This window comes from Felis catus, chromosome B3, assembly GCF_018350175.1.
Source record: "Felis catus isolate Fca126 chromosome B3, F.catus_Fca126_mat1.0, whole genome shotgun sequence".
Lineage (NCBI taxonomy): Eukaryota > Metazoa > Chordata > Mammalia > Carnivora > Felidae > Felis > Felis catus.
In genome coordinates, this window is record NC_058373.1 from 107,970,887 (window position 1) to 107,988,601 (window position 17,715).

Consider the following 17,715-nt stretch of genomic DNA (forward strand, 5'->3'; position numbering starts at 1 on the left):
AATCTACTAGGGGGATTAGCCAACAATGCAATGCCAGTATATAAAAGAGTGTTAGCCCACTGTAGTGGGTTATGAGCCCATGCTTTGGAAGGAGGTGAGCAGAACTGAGAATCCTGGATTTACCCCTGGGTAACTAAATAATGTTGCTGAGATCCTCGTTCACAGGGTTTGTTCAGGATTAAAATAAGATAATATGGCTAAAGCACTTAGCATCTGGTGAACATTTAGTGTAGCTGAATTAGCTACTGTCATACTATTGTGCTCTACAGAAGCTTTTTTCAGGCTATGCGGACATGCACACATATAACTCAAATGAGCAGAGAAAAAGCAGTATACCTTGAATAGTATATTGACTGTATATTTTTAATAACCAATATCAATGTTGTATTTCATTAAAGAATTATTATCTTTCAGATTAAGAGATTAAAATATTTACAGATGAGATGGTTTTATGTCTTGGATTTGCTTCAAAATCTGAAAAAAGATGGATCAGGAATGGAGTAAATGTATACACAAAACAAGATGGGACATGCATTGATAGCACTTATGCTCTGTGACCACTACAGGGATTGTTATATTAGTCTCTGTACTTTTGTATAGATTTGAAATTTTCCATGATAAAAAAAAATTTTTAATAGATTAAAAATAGTTACTGAATAGCCTCTTAGAGTCATTCTTGTTCAAGGAGCCAGCTCACAACTCACCTTCCTTTATTTCTTTTGGAAGAGTCACTGATTCCGGTGATCTAAGCAGAAAGACTCATGTCATTCTGTTTTATGACTCTCAGAATAGCTCATGGTGGAAACAAAATAAATATAATTTCTGAATTTCCTTTGTCCTCAACCACTTGGGATGCTTCTCTGAAACCACTGTGGGCATTTTAAAGTAACCCTGATTATGCAGCAACAACAATGCATAAAGTAACTCTTTCTACCCTTCTATGCTTGTGTGACAAAAGTTACAGCTATTAAATACCGGTGCTCAGTGACCTAATGAAGGATGAGCCGGTAATTGCGTATTTGGCACTTTGGGATCTGAGCCTCTGCCCTGTATGAACTTGTAATCTTCATTGTGTAGCCTTGTTAAGTTTGGCTGTTGAGTTACATGTTGGCATTGGAGGCTAAGGAACTTCAAAGCCAAAAACTGACCTTTGCATATTTCAAAGTCAGAAGTCATACGATGACTTTTTTTGCTTTTGCTTTTTTTTTTCTTTACCATCTTTTTTTTTAAGTGTTATTTTATTTTGAGGGAGAGATAGCACGAGTAAGAGAGGGACAGAGAGAGGGAGACAGAGAATCCTAAGCAGGCTCTGCACTGTCAGCACTGAAGCCGATGTGGGGCTCAAACTCATCAACAGCGAGATCATGACTTGAGCTGAAATCAAGAGTCGGATGCTTCACCAAGTGTGCCACCCAGGTGCCCCATTTTTTCTTTTTTTTTTTTAAGTGAAGATCATGATTACCCTTAAAATGGAAGCTGACCATGTCCATGAATGGCTCTGTAACCTTTGAATCTGTTTGACTAACCCTGTCAATGTTTTACTCTCTCATCTGGCTGCAAGCCATGGAAAAGTATTATGACTGGGTCCTCTCTGCTTTATAATCGTCTTTCCTAAAGTAGTTTCCCTTCTCCATCTTCACCAAAGCAAAGAATTTGAACTTACATTTCAGGATTCTTCTTCTCCTCCCTCTGGAATCTGTCTCTAAGGGATAAAGCACATCACTTTTTATAAGTTTAATTACCTTGGAACAAGGATCCCAGTGAGGTTTATGAAGCTTCCTTTCTTCCCCTGAAAATAAGACAGGCACTGAGCTGGCTAGGGAAGCTCACTGCTGTCTGTCTGACATGCTTCTGTTTATGTCTTTGGTCAGCGTCTTCTTCCATGACCAAGCTGGAACTAGGGAGGAGTAAGGCTTAGCCCCAGCTAAGGGGGAGACAGGTACACAGACCGAGCCTTCTGGAATACAGTGCAGGGCATGCCGTTATAGGAGCAGGAACTAACTGGGTACTCTGGGGGCAGAGTTGACTCTCTGGGGATATCAGGACAGAACTTACAGAGAAGGTGTGAGATATTTAGGCTGAGGGCAGAACTAATAGCCTGGGATTATATTATGCTCTTAATTGAACGCCCTTGGAATCCCAGTTTGGGAGTTTTGTCTATTAAGTAGCACCTGGTGTAAAACAAGCAATGGCGTTTCTCTCAGGGCTTGTACAGGTCTAAAGAAGGCCTAGAATTAGACTGAAAAGTCAGGATTGAAGTATAACCTGCCTCTGTGGCCTCCGGCATTCTGTGGCAGGGATGCACTGTGCTGTCAGTTCTATCTTCTGAGCAGTGAGGCTGTGTTCTGGACTTCTGCAGAGGGCATTGTGATGGGCAGCTTACAGAACTGATTGCAAGCACTTGTCTCTCCCTGAACGATTCCTGCTGCCCATGACAGCGACTGAGTAATAAGCAATTAAACCTCTTACCTGGGATGTTAGTCACAAGCTCTCTTGAGCAATCAAAGGTCGGTGCTCCAGACCGTTGTGGGTTTCTGTTAGCACTTGTTTCTGTTACCAAACAAAATCCTTTATGAGTCCTTAGCAGGCATAACAGCTTTAGGAGAATTCAGAAACCCAGTAACCTTGTTTGGCAGTGAGAGAGCATGCTGTAGGCACAGGTCCACAGGGGCCTGGACGACTGGGCTAGAACCTGGTGCTGAAAGTGTTCGCCCCCCAGGCTCTGATCCCCCACGGGCTTGCTCTCCCCTGGGGCTGCCGACTGTGATCTCTAACCTTGGCCACTTCTTTTTTTTTTTTTAATTTTTAAAAATGTTTTTATTATTTATTTTTGAGAGAGAGTGTGAGCGGGGGAGGGGCAGAGAGAGAAGGAGACACAGAATCCGAAGCAGGCTCCAGGCTCTGAGCTGTCAGCACAGAGACTGATGCGGGGCTCAAACCCACATGTGAGAGGATGACCTGAGCCAAAGTCGGACATTTAACTGAGCCACCCACAAGCCCCTAACCTTGGCCACTTCTAATGTGTGCCATCTGGCTGAGAGGAGCCACACGACCAGGCACTGATAGGGCCTAGAGTCTGAAACCACTCCTGGAAGAACAGCTGAGAGAGACCATACTCTTGGCCGTGACCTTCCTCCCATGTACAGGACCACAGTCATCCCACCTGCCACCCTGCACCTCGTGATTCCACCTTCAGATATGTCTTGCTTGAGGTGCCCAAGTGGCTCAGTCGGTTAAACGTCCCACTTCTGCTCAGGTCGTGATCTCATGGTCGTGGATTTGAAACCCACATCAGGCTCTGTGCTGACAGCTCAGAGCCTGGAGCCTGCTTTGGATTCTGTGTCTCCCTCTCTCTCTCTGCCCCTCCCCGACTCGCACTCTGTCTCTGTCTCTTGCTCAAAAATAAACAAACATTAAAAAAATACGTCTTGCTCATATTGTGTGGTGACTATGGGGAAGGAAACCATCTCCACTGATCACAGCCTACTGAAAACAGTTGCTTGTTGGAAAGTAGGGTTTTGCATGGAGAAGGCCAGATTCGGTTTAGAGGCAGAAAAGGCTTCCTTTCCTGAAGTGGGCAGCTGCGCGCTTACACAGCTTATGCCCAGGGAGATTGCTGCCAGGAGCAGGTGAGCAGAGAGAAGGGCTGGTCTGCGTTCCCACTGATCTGTGCCAGGAAAACTCTGCTGCTTTAACCTCATTTATCGGGGATTCCTAGAAAACAGGACTTTGTTTTCATTCCTGGGTGTCTCCAGTGACCTCTCTCTGTAAGACCTATGTGGTCACAGTATCAGCTCCCAGGGCACAGCCTGGAAACTGGTCACGCCAGTTCTGTCATCACCGATCTCCTCTGAGCCGAAAGGTGATCCTGGGCTGGACAGAGACCAGTCTGTCCCTCGGGCCACACAGGCCAACACAACTTGATCCCCAGAGCAGAGATAGGTACATAGAGCCATGAGCGCCCTGACACAGCCCACTGTGAGTGTGAAGCTCCAGAATGACAGTCCTGTGCCCGCTGTGAAGATGCCCCGGTGAGGGGACACCATCATGCCTAGGTTTTTATATGTGGGTAGCCTATTCATATGGGACCATCGTCTAGGAGCCCTGAGGCAAATTTTCAGAGTTGGTCTCAAGTTTTCTCTAAGATAACCCAAAGACGTTGGTTCCCTTTGAAATGTATGCAGAAAGCTTGCTTGGTGTGGTCTGATCGTCCACCCCATGAGCCAGCCTGCCCAGGTTTGGGGCCCGGCTGCCCTAGAGCACGCTGCTCTTTGTTTCTTTCAGAGATCTCAAACTGGACAACGTCCTGTTGGACCACGAGGGTCACTGTAAACTGGCGGACTTCGGGATGTGCAAGGAGGGGATTTGTAATGGAGTCACCACAGCAACCTTCTGTGGCACACCCGATTATATTGCTCCAGAGGTGAGTACGGCTTTGGAAATCCTGAGCAGAGATGCCACGGGCTGCTCTTGCGTGCTGTGGCTCTGGGGGCGCATTGCAAGCTGATGCCTCCGCACGCCCTTATGCCTCATTGGGTGAATGATGGCAGAAAATGCCCTCGGTTCCTATAAATAACAATTTGAATAAAAAATGTTGTGGTAAACCTTGTAGTTGCTTTAGGCATTAGCCCTGAATGAGGACAAAGTGTGCTCTGCTCACAGCTAGTTATTTTCCTCTTTGTCTCTACTCGGTGCTTTGATCCCAGCCCCATTGAGCAGCAGTAAATAAAGTTCCTCAGTCTTTCCCATGCAAGTGAGTGAGCCCAGTATCTTCCTCCCTCTATAGGGATGCAGTGCCAACACCCTTTCTGTTTTGGATCTGCACACGTACCATTACCTAGGCTGAAACAGGCCATAAATGTTTGATCACCTGGATGAGAAGTCCTCTGAGTTGAACCACAGAGAAAACGGACCAGTCTCTAGAGATAGCATGAAATGTGCATTTTTTTTTTACTTTGATATTTCCTAATCCAACATTTTCCCGAGTCTTTAAGGACACATTTGTTAATCAGATGTGCAAAGCACTTCTCACATTGCCTTCTTCACACAGATCCTCCAGGAAATGCTCTACGGACCTGCAGTAGATTGGTGGGCAATGGGCGTGTTGCTCTACGAGATGCTGTGTGGTCACGCCCCCTTTGAGGCAGAGAACGAAGATGACCTCTTTGAAGCCATACTGAACGATGAAGTGGTTTACCCAACATGGCTCCATGAAGATGCCACAGGGATCCTGAAATCTGTAAGTCTGGCTTACCTAGCCAGGTTTGGCCGGCTGCATACCAGCTGGCCGTGTGTGCTGCTTGTGTTTTTTCAGTACCTTCCCATAGCAAGCTCCCAGTGCTAACTGCAATATATGTTTTAAATTGCAGAATCAAAGAATGAGTTCTCTCGGAATGTTTTCCTCTGTTATGCAATAGTTCTTTCTGGGCCAAATGCAAGCGGTTGGTACCATTGTTTGCCACCTATCAAGTATTTCTAGCACCTGTGACTTTAGTGTAGGTGAAATGATGCACTTCCTTTATACAGTCAGGACATGCCAGGGTGTTGGGTCACGTGAACTCTATCCCCGGTTTGTTTACATGCTGACTGTTTCTGTCTGCAGTGTCCAAGAAGCAGGATGAAGGGGCCTTTCCCTTCGTGCTGGGTGAAGCCGGGAGAGGTTTTCCGAACTTCTGCAGATTCCTTTTGCATTCATATCATTCTTATGAATAATAAGTGAGGTGCCAGGCCCAGATTCAGGTGCAGTGCAGTTAATGTATCATGAAAAGTCTTTTTTGTGTGCATTTAAGGTACCATGTTGGAAGCCTTACTTTGAAGTGAGGAAGAAACTTGGATTTGATGCTTTTATGTTGAAAATAAAAAAGCACACGTAATCTGGATCATTCCTATAACCACATTAGTTGAATTTACAAATCATGTATTATCACCTGCTGTATGCATAGGGGAATAAAGGTGAATAAAAGCTCAGTTCTTCCAGTAGGGAAAAATCAGAACAATCCATTCTCTCTGTTGGATAAGAATTACTTTCCTTAAGTTATGTCCTTTTCAGTGATTTGAGGCAAAAAAAACAAAATTTGGGAAATATTGGCTATCATGTTGAGAGACTTGTCTCCCTTTAGAAATCTTCAGTCATATGATCAGCACCTTTTCTTTTAAAAAAAAATTTTTTTTTCAACGTTTATTTATTTTTGGGACAGAGAGAGACAGAGCATGAACGGGGGGGGGGGGGGCAGAGAGAGAGGGAGACACAGAATCGGAAACAGGCTCCAGGCTCCGAGCCATCAGCCCAGAGCCTGACGCGGGGCTCGAACTCACAGACCGCGAGATCGTGACCTGGCTGAAGCCGGACGCTTAACCGACTGCGCCACCCAGGCGCCCCAAGATCAGCGCCTTTTCAAAAACATTTTGTACGCAGGTCACTGTGTACTGGCTGAAGGCACGATTGTCCCTGAGAATTCTCCGTATCACTAAAAGTGAAATAATCACAGAAATCCTTTTCAGGCAAATATCGTCAAAGTGAATTGTAATTGGTAACTTGATTCCCAAGGCTAGGTGCCAGTACCCCCCTGATATTGAGGAAACACTAATCTCCTATAGAAATAAAAGTGAAGTCACTTTGGATTCTGCCAAATATCTCCTAACAATGGCATATGTCCGTAAGAACAACTGAGTCGTAGAGTTAGTAGAAGTTTTAGACTGAGGAAACCAAGAATGTGGCTTTTATAATTTTATGAATAAAATACAAAGGAGGGCTTTTCTTTGTGGATTCATGCCCTAAAGTTTAACTTCTGGAAGGGAACAGCACTTGCTGAGGTTGGCTCCGGCTAACTCTGATGACCTAAGCTACTTTAACACAACCTAATCATGCTACAGAATCAGGCTTGCTTTGCATTATTACTTTCCCAGGACCATGGTCCATAATCTGGCTCTTAAGGCCTGCTAAACCCCTGTGGCCTACAACCAGCATCATTATATTAATGGTTTTTCATAGTGCACAAATTTAGTTCAATTTCTATAGCTGATTTAGCATTATTTTTTAAGTTTTATTTATTTTGAGAGAGAGAGAGAACATGAGCAGGGGAGGGAAAGAGAGAGAGAATCCCAAGCAGGCTCCACCCACTGTCAGCACAGAGCCTGACACAGGGCTCTATCTCATGAACCAGAAGTCATGACCTGAGATGAAATCAAGAGTCAGACACTCAACCGACTGAGCCACCCAGGCGCCCCTGATTCAGCATTTTTAAAATGTAAAAGAAAACTCCAGAGTTTATGACTCAAATGAAAGTACTAGTTTAAAGTATAAAGAAATGTGTCTTGTTCCCATGGTGTATGAATGTCATTATGCTTGCTACCATGAAGTGTAGGAAATAAGTCAGTCTGTGCCTTAGGAAACTTTCATGTTCTCTCTATAGGGTTAACAATCCAGTGCAGCGTTTCTCCGATAAATATCTCCTCTCTTTTGTCTGGATCCAGGGGAAATCTTGAGGCCTCATCATTTGAGTTGGACATCACTCACATCTGCTTCTTTTGATTTTTTTTCTTCAAAACTGCAGTAGTCCTTAACTGTATTCCAGTATTTCAGAATCCTCTTGAGAGAATTCTTCCCAACTAATCTGGGACCTAGATCTTAGCTCCCTCATTCAATCCCTGCGAAACCTAGAATCAGTACTAAGTCAAGATTAAGATCCATATGGAACTATTAAGATAGCTTCTTCTTAAGCAGGTAAATCCAATTACTTTAAAAGATATCTTTGATGTGTGTAAAAATATTTTTTGGTAATGTGACTATAGGTTATCCAGAAACATTCTCCCTCCACAGTCTTTGTTCTAAGAGAAAACTGAACCTCTGGTGCCTAAAGTGAACCTAATCTTCACTGGAGAGTGACTTGTTCCCTCCCCTTGCAGTTTCGCTTTTTGGGAAACTGTGAACTTCTTCACTTCCTTTTAGTTTTCTTTCAGATACCAGTTGCTCAGCTGGGTTGAGACAGAACCTGAGGTCGTGATGTGTCATTGACCTTGCACTGGTTTTCCTAAGTGTCATTCTGTGTTCTCTGTGGGGTGTCTCCCTGGAGGAAGGAGCATGGGCTTTCCTTGGTGACAGGCTTACCTCCTAGCTCTATTATATTTTGGCTCAGTGACCTTGGTAGTTACTGCACCTTTCTGAATCCTGGTGTCCTTGCTTACAAACTCAAGGTAATAAAACCCATGTCATAAGATTATTGTCCAGAACACCTTCAGCATTCCATTTCTTCTTTCTTCAAGGAGCATTCCTTAAAAGTGATTTTCTGGAAAACCCTTGAAAAAGGTATCTGATAAAATTACTAAAATACATTTACCCAGAGGATTTCTGGGACACTTTTGTACATTTCAGCCTCTATGCCTAAAAATAAAAAGCTTAAATGCCATAGCTGAGGAAATGCAGCTCTTCTCTGCAGAGGGCTGAGACATTTAAATGGAAGTGTGATCAAGGAAAAGCCAGAAAACAGTTAAGAGCACTCAAGACTTGAGGAAAGGCTTCGTTCACCAAGAAGGAAAGGCTTCGTCTGGGTGTGGTGGTGAAGAACCTGCTTCCATAGCAGAGCTGTCCAAGGACAAATCATGGCTCTTTCACTCACTAGCTGTGTTATCTTTGGCAAATAGCTTAATTTTGCCATGCCTCAGTTTCCTCATCTGTACAACTAGGGTATGAGATAGTGTGCAGGGGGTACTTGGAACAGTGTTCGGCATAGATTAGATGCTCAGGAGGTGGCCACTAATGTCATTAATGAAAGCCGGATGCATGAAATCGTTGTTCGACTCTGTCCTTTGAAAAATGATTACTTTGTGTCTTGTGTTAGGAAAAGAGCTTAAGGTATCAAGTCATGCTTATAAACCATTCAGACTACTTTCTGGCTTTAATTGCAACTTGATTTAATTAGGCCAATACAGTTTTTTACTGCTAGGAGAAACCTTAGAGATTGTCTGTTGTCTATTCTGATCCCCCCATTTTATAGATAAGGAAACTGAGGCCCAGAGAAATTGTGACTCACCAAAGGCCATTAAGCACATTTCTTGAAACAAATTAGAACCCTTGTGCATTATTCGCGGGAATATAAAATGGTGCAGCCACTGTGGAAAACAATATGGCAGGCAGTTTCTCAAAAAATTAAACCTAAAATTACCACATGGTCCAGCAATTCCATTTCTGGATGTATTGCCAAAAGAAATGAAAGAGGAACTGGAACAGATATTTGTACACCAATGTTTATGGCAGCAGTATTCACAATGTCAAAAAGGTGGAAACAATCCAAATGTTCATTGACAGATGAATGGATAAACACAATGTGGTAATAAGCATACAATGGATTATTATTCAGCTTTAAAAAGGAAGGAAATTTTGATACATGTTACAGCATGGATGGACTTTGAAGGCATGCTTAATGAAATAAGCTAAACACAAAGGACAAATGTATGATTCCTCTTATATGAGGGACCTAGAATGACCTAGAATGTCAAATCTATAGAGACAAAAAGCAAAATGGTGTTTGCCAGGGACTAGGAGGCGGGGCGTGGGGAGGTAGTGCATAAGGGGTATGGAGTTTCAGTTTTGGAGGATGGAAAAAGTTCTGGAGATGGATGGGTAGTGATAGATGCCCAACAGTGTGACTATGCTGATGTGCTACACACTTAAAAGTGGTTCAGAAGGTAAATATCATGTTCTGTATATTATACCACAGGTTTTTTAAAAAATAAAAGAAAAACCCAGACCAGTAAGAACACGGGCACAAACATGACTAGGGTACAGGCTGAAGAATAAAAGGAGGTTGGAGGATGGGGCTTGGGGCCCACCAGGGTTCAAGGGGTGACAGTGGAAGAGGATTCAGTGAGGAGGTTAGGAAGGGATGACTTCAGGTTGTATAAACATCCAAATCTAAAACGTGTCTACTAGTTTTACTTGTGGCGAAATAGGCCAATGGTTTTACAATGTGATTTATTCACAAGCTGTTGTCTGCAGTAACTTTTGAGTGGTACTGGCTCAGTAGGAACAAATGGTCCTCTGCCAGATAACGGAGGGCTTGGGGAGTCCATCTATGTTAGAAGTTTGATAAGCTGAGACATTTTTAAGGACTCTGAACAAGCCTTTATTCCGTTGTGCAATTCCAGTTCTAGATAAGGAACATTGCTTTCTTTAAAAATATTGACTTCAAGCCCTTTTCCAGGATTTTGTGACCGCCTATAATTCTGGGAACTTGGTGACATCAAGAGTTCCTAATGTTGAACGTTGACTCCATTGGCTGGTGTCTTGCATGGTCCTAAAAACTGTCAGGAGGTCCTCCAAGCTAAGTTTTGGACTGCAATCACTTGTCATTACCCTTAATTTTTAGAGCATGGTGACTATTAGAAACATACACACAGAATTGCTGAGATGAAAAAATCTTTAAAAAGCAGTTTGTCTAAATCCCTCATTGGCAGATGAAGCCGAGACCCAGAGAGGTGAGCCGACTTCACACGATAGAGTGGAAGAAACATGCACTAGTCTGAGAGGCACGCAGCCTCATTCCCCTTCTGCCACGGCTCTTCAGTCTCCCTCTGCAAAGCAGGGTGATGACACCACTGGTACCCACTTCAAATGAGGGAGTACACATGAAAGCACTTTCGAAGTGGCACGCACGATGCGGGAGTTAAGTTCTTAGTATTGCCGAGTTATGAGTAGTAATTTCATAGCATACTGAGAGGTGTCGTTATCATCACCCTCTCTCCTTGATCAAGATCCACCAACATCACCAAGGTCATTAAGTGCTAAATTGTACACGAGGCTGGGTTGAATTTTTATTCCAGAGAGAACTGTATTGTGTTTTTCCAGGAGTTTCTGTCCAAACCAAAGACACCTATGGGGGATGTAAATAGCCACACAGATACTGATTCACTTATTCATTTATCAGGCATGTATCCATGCATATATGCATAGCAGCCATGGTTCTGCTGTGTTCAGGTACTACACAAGGGGCTGGAGGTGCAGGGAGGACCATGACAGACATCGTCCTTGCCCTCAAGGAATTTAAGTCCAGCAGGAATAGGAAGGAAAAAAGATGTTCGCAAAAGAAATTATACAAATAACGGTATACTTAACAATTTGACTTTTTTTTTTAAAGTCTAAGGTGCTTTGAGAAGATATAGCAGGTCGATGTAACCCAATCTAGGTCATCGAGGGAGGCCATCCTGAGGAAATGACATTTAAGCTGAAACCAAAGGCTGAAGAGAAGCTAGTCAGGTTCAAGAAGTACACAAAGATCTTGAGATAGAATCCATTTGAGTACCTCTCTGGCAGTGGGGACGGACTGTAGTGAGCAAAGGGGTAGGGCTATTGGGGTTGTAGGAGATGACGCTGTGTATGAAGGACACTGGAGGCCATGTGAAGGACGGCCAAGATAAGTCATTGAAGGATTTCAAGCAAGTTTGAGTCACAAAATTGTTTTTTTCATGTTTAAGAGATCATCCTGAATAGTTATAAAGAGATACTGTAGACCGGACAGAAGCATTTGCAAGTGAAATATCTAGGATTGTTTTTTCGCAGTAATCCAGGGGTAGCAGAGTGGAACAGATGAAACAAGATTGGGCGTGTTATAGTAAGTGTCAAGGCTACATGATGGTTACATATGTGTGTATGTTTGAAAATTTCCGGGGGCGCCTGGGGGGCTCAGTCGGTTAAGTGTCCTACTTCAGCTCAGGTCATGATCTTATGGTCCTTGAGTTCAAGCCCTGCATCGGGCTCTGTGCTGACACCTCAGAGCCCAGAACCTGCTTCAGATTCTGTGTCTCCCTTTCTCTCTGCCCCTCTCCACCTCACACTCAGTCTCTCTCTGTCTCTGAAAAATGAATAAACCTTAAAAAATTTTTTTTAAAAAGGAAAACTCCCATAATAGTACAATTTTTTCAATGTTATGTGTTGTGTGTATGTGCACATACACAGGCACATATGTATACATACATACTTAGAACTTGTATAACATTGATTTTATATGTATATGTAGGTACACACACACACACACACACACACACACACACACACATTACAGACTGTGTAAAATGAATTTGGCCTTCATTAATGCATCAAAATCGTTTCACAATACAAATATACAAACAGAAGAAATAATGTGAGCCACAGAGCAGCTATCTGGCCAATCCAGCTACATCTTTTTTTTTTCTTTTTTTCAGTTTAGTTTTGAATTTATCATGAAATATTTCATTAACAGTGGATCTGGATCCAGCTATGCCTTTTGATTGCCAGTGAGAGTCTCAAGGTCCTGGACTGGGAGTCTATATCATCCTGGTCATTTTTATGCTACAAAATTAATCAGATTTTAGCATTCTCATTCTTCAACATCCATGAACAGTCTCTGTACCTTCCCAAGAAGTATACCTCAGCCCCAAGTTGATAAGCTAAGTGTACCCCAAAGAATGATTTCTTTTTTTTTTTTTTTTTTTTTTTTTTTTACAAAGAACAGGGAATAAGAGAGCCCTCACTGGTGAGCTCTGCCCCGAGCTGCTCCTCTCCTGCCCTGTGGGATCCTTTCTTGTGGGCTGGGTCCTCCCTTTCCCACCAAGGCAGGAAGGGCCAAGATCTCGAGCCAGCCCTTCACGTCCGCTCCCCCCACCACTCTCAGTTGGTGGGCCATCCCTATTTGGCTTCCTGAGATTTCCTGATGCTTTTTTCCTTAGAACATAAGGTCAGCACTGTTCCTGGAATTGGTGTCTGCTGGATATTTTGCTTGCCTTTTTTTTTCCTTCAAAAGGAAATACTGTTTGAATTTCTTTTTACCTTTTAAAATGGAAGGTATTTAGGGGTACCTGGGTGGCTCAGTTGGTTAATCGTCTGACTCTTGATTTCAGCTCAGGTCATGATCTCACAGTTGGTGAGTTTGAGCCCCGCATATGCTCTGACAGCATGGAAATTGCTTGGGATACTCTCTCTCCCTTTCTCTCTCTCTCTCTCTCTCTCTGCCCCTCTCCTGCTCTCTATCTCAAAAATAAACTTTTTAAGAATGGAAGGCATTATTATCATCTCTGGAAACTGTTTGGATACCCATTTATATAGCACACCATAGATTCAGGTGTTAAGCATCTTGTGGCTTCATATGGTGTAATAATGTCACTGAGTCCCCTGAATCAAGGGTGAGGGGGTATCCTTGTCCCATGTTCCACAGAAAGTGAGTGGTTGAACAGGCTGGGCCCCAGCCAACAGAACTCCCAGTGTTACTTTCCTACCCTAGCCCTTCCTATCATCACCTTTACCCCCACCCCCAAGATTGTGGAGTTTTAAGTTCCTTGTGTGAGGGTGTTCAAACATTTCACATAGACGTGGATGGAGCCAGAGGACTTGTTTGTGAGGACACCCTTGGGGCACAGAACCATTGGGAGAGGGGAACTGGAACATACACAGTTGAGCCCAGGACTTCTACTCGGAAAAAACTCCCAAATCATTAACCATGATCCTTAAAACTAAAAATACCCATTGCACGCACTCAAAAAAACTGCAACGGGAAGACCATTTTTCTTGTTTGCTTTTTTGTCTCTCATTTCTCATCGTCCCTTTAAATGTGTATGTGAAATGCTCATATGTCCAAGCCCCAAAAGCAAAACAATCCCACCCATTAGCTCTCATAGATTATAAAAACTGGCAATACCCATAGAAGTTAACACAGAAAAGAAATATGAAGACACACTTGTGTAAAAGCATTCCAGATTTATGACTTGAAAAATGATTTTTTAAATGTTTTTTTAAACTTGGTTTTAGAATAATGCATGCTTTCTGTTGGCTGAGTTTCCTTAACTGGCACTAAATTATCCCCAAATGCTAATAATCATAACACAGAAGAAAATACAGAGTTTGCTTAGAGTTTCTATGGTTGCACTGAGTTTTGCCTTCATGTAGCTCCAGAAAGAGAGACTTGGGGAAGTCCTCACGAATCCGAAGAGCTTAGGAAGGTGATGGCCTTTCTGTGAGGTGAGTGTTCCTTTGTACTAAATCATCTCCTCTCCTCGGAGGGATCACGAGGCTCAGTGCTGACTCAGGTGGAGTCAATGCCCTTTTCTGTGAGCTCACACAGGTGGCCAGGTTAAATAAGTGCTGAAAGGAGTTTGGTGCACTCTCCTGAGTCACCTTTGTCAGTTCAGGAGGCATTGTAAACTTGGCATTAGAGGGAGATTACAGAGTGCTTTTGTTCTTAAGCTTTATAGAAATTAAAGTGTGTGTACTTGTGTGGGTTCACCTGTCATCACACCTATCAGATTTCATCATCTGCATTGTCTGCAGGAATCCTGTTTGCCTCTGTGCACAAAGGGGGAATCACAATCAGTGCTGGGAGCCTCTTTTAGCCATGAGTGTGTCCCACGTCTGTCACCAGGCAGTTGATGAGAGCAGCATTGAATTTGACCCTCTCCGTTTCCTACTCCTCTCCGGGCAGAAGTTGAGATGCTCAAGGGAGGTGGTCAGCCAGGAGGAGGCTGAGGAAGTGGAGGAAAAACTGGGACCAGATTAAGGTAGAGGATCTAACTGTGGATCATTAGAACTGATGTTTCAAACACTGTGATGGGGAAAATCCAAAAGAAATTTACTGAATGATTCTTTAGCAAGAGAGATGGTTAACACCGGGACTGGTGTTGCCCCATATGAGGAAATGGAGCTGCTCCACAGACCTCTTACTCTAACTGCTAGTGCAATGAACACCTTTCAGAAATGAACCATTTTCTTACAGATAGATCAATGCGAGTGTTGGCAGAAGATAGAAAAACAGTAGCACGTTGATCTTCCTATAGACTTTTTGACATTTTAAAAATCATATTTTATTAAACTTACTGTACTCAGCTTCCTTCCCCCTTATTTTAGCTTACATGTTTACTAGGAATAGAGGTCCTGGTGTTTTATTTGTAGCTGGCAGTGTGAAGCATTTTTTTAATGGAGTAATACCACTCCATTAAAATATACCACTTGCCTATTTTTTTTTAAGTTAATTTATTTTAATTTTTTTTTTTTAATGTTTATTTTTGAGACAGAGAGAGAGAGACAGAGTATGAGCAGGGGAGGGGCAGAGAGAGAAGCAGGCTCCAGGCTCTGAGCTGTCAGCATAGAGTCCAATATGGGACTCAAACCCACAAGCTGTGAGATCAGTACTTGAAGTCAGGCACTTAACCTACTGAGCCACCCAGGTGTCCCATTTTTTCAATTTTTTTTTTATTTTTAGATTTTGTTTTAGAGTGAGAGAGAGAGCACATGTGAGTGGAGGAGAGGGGCAGAGGCAGAGAGAGAATCTTAAGCAGGCTCTGTGCTCAGCACAGAGCCCAATGTGGGACTCAATCCTATGACCCTGGGATCATGACCTGAGCTGAAATCAAGAGTTAGACTCTCAACCAACCGAGCCACCCAGGTGTTCCCTCCACCACTTGCCTCTTCAGTCTCCATATCTCAGCCAGGAGAATGAAGATGTCAGAGGTTTTATAAAATGAGCATGGAAACCCTTTTGATGTGGTAGTTTGCTAACCAAGAAATGTGGGTCGGAAGAGCTTTTTGTTTTAAGCTGGAAAAACTCTTGTGAACAGAACTCGTACACTTATTTTCTTTCATGTGCCCTTTCCAACTATCAAAGACCAATAATTTTTAGCTGTTGATAGTTACTTTTGGTTCAGACACCAAAGATAGTGTCTCTCCTAGGTAAAGACAAGTATTGGCCTGGGTTCCATCAGGAGGAAATAAAAGGCATTGTGTAGTGTCCTCTAGAGGATCCTTGTTTAGTACTTGCTTCCTTTAAATAGCTACATTTCAGGGGATCACACCTGAAAACAAGTGGTAGTGGCTACGGTGAATAGAGCTTCCTTTTCCTTTAACGATTGGGAGTTACTGGAGAGCAATGAAACCTGACCTGTCAGTCAGAGCTGCTTGAGACTGGTTTGCCAGGAATAAAACCATCTTGGCCAACAACATTGGCGTTGGCACAAGTGTCTGACCTTGGGCTTTTCTGTCTCTGGGACTCACCTCTGACCTTTACCTTTTTTTAAACCAACATTGTCTTATGACTTGGGATTTAGGGGAAGCTATAATGATTATAAAACACAGGAAAATTAGAGTGTTAAGAGCACTGAAAAGGAATTAAGTAGTTGCCCACAAAAAAGGTGCTGGATTCCAGTCACTGACAGCATGAGAAATATAGCCAACAAACTCACTACAGACTTTAGCACTGTTTCCACTCCATTGCAGGATCAACAGTACAGGGTATTATACTGGCTTTCATGAGGAGGAAATAAAGTACACTGTATACTGTGTCTCTGGAGATACGGAATATTCTGATGTAGATTAGTTACAAGTAACTTAGCAGTAAGATGTTGATCCATTGGCATTTTCAAATATATACTCGCATGCCCTCTTCAGTGTCTCGCCCAAGGAGATTAGCTTGACCAAGCTTTGTTTCATTTTATTGTTTATAAAGACAAGTCCACTTGAGACCCAAGGAAAATGTGGCTTCTCTAGCTGAGGGAGGTATATCTTCAAAATGTCAGCTCTTCTCTCCCAGAATTTTAACGATAAAACTAAGAAGAGACCAAAGATAGGATAAGATTGTAGACTCTTGATATTAGCATAGGCCATGAAAGGCATTGATCTCCCTTCCCACCTGATGCCAGATAGGTTATCCGGAATCCTTGACAACTCATGGAAGTTCTTCTTTGAATGTTTCCAATAAGACAGTCGTGTTCCTCCTAGCAAAGCTCTTTCTATCGCTTAATGGCATTGGGTATTAAACTTAATTGTCTTTATAAGCTTATATATGCTCCCTTAACTCCAACTCCCTAAACAGATTTCTCCTACTTGGAACTGCTTCTTATGGCCGACACCTCTTCTGGTGTTTGAAAATATCAGCAGTGCCTTTCTATCCTTTTTTCTCCAATATAAAGACCTCTGTTGTTCAAAGTAAAGCAAGGTAGTCAGACTAAAGGATTCTTTGGGTTCTTTTAAAGACTATTTGTTGTCTCTCCCTTCTCTTAGTACCTGCTGGTCACATGGGCCAGCACAGGAAGTATAACATAAGTAAGCACACAAAATGCTGTGCATTCTCCTTCACAGGTGAAGTCCTGAATGTCATCCCATGATTCCTCCTGACCTGTCAGCCCACACTGGTTTTTGATCCAGAAAACAAATTAGAAGATTGGTCACCTCAAGAGGTGGTTTAGCACAGTGACTGAAAGCAAAGGTTTCTAGTACTAGATAGAAACTCCACCACTCCCAAACTGGGTGGCCTTGGGACAGGTTACAGATTGGACTGTTCCTCGATTTTCCAGTATGTAAAAAGGGAATGATAATCAGGGTTGCTGTAAATATTCTATAGAATGAACTTGAAACACTTAAGTCAATACCTGTTGTAATGCAAGAACATATATGTAGAGTAATAGTAATGGCTACCACTTATCAAGCTACAACATTTACAAAAACTATACCATTTTTTAAATTGAAGTATAGTTAACATACAGTATATTAGTTTCAGGTCTACAACACAGGAATTCAACAACTGTATGCATTACAAAATGGTCACCATGATAAGCACAGTTACCATCTGTCACCATACAAAACTGTTGCAAAATTATTGACTGTATTCCCTATGTTATATTTTTCTTCCAGTGACTTATTTGTTTTACAACTGGAAGTTTGTACCTCTTAATTCCCTTCACCTATTTTGCCTATCCCTCCGC

General features: G+C 42.7%; 1 protein-coding gene across 4 annotated transcripts in view; it reads left to right on the forward strand.

The window, feature by feature from the left end:
- PRKCH (protein kinase C eta) overlaps positions 1-17,715 on the forward strand; it is a 233,057-nt gene that overhangs the window by 198,703 nt on the left and 16,639 nt on the right. For 2 of the 4 annotated variants that reach the window (XM_003987712.6, XM_045060025.1), the window contains exons 11-12: positions 4,285-4,423; positions 5,051-5,239. In XM_003987712.6, the coding sequence (XP_003987761.1) occupies positions 4,285-4,423; positions 5,051-5,239 (328 nt within the window). Of the gene's footprint in view, positions 1-4,284; positions 4,424-5,050; positions 5,240-5,369; positions 5,442-5,602; positions 5,975-17,715 lie in introns of those variants that run through there. The other 2 variants (XM_045060023.1, XM_045060022.1) reach the window with 2 other exon arrangements.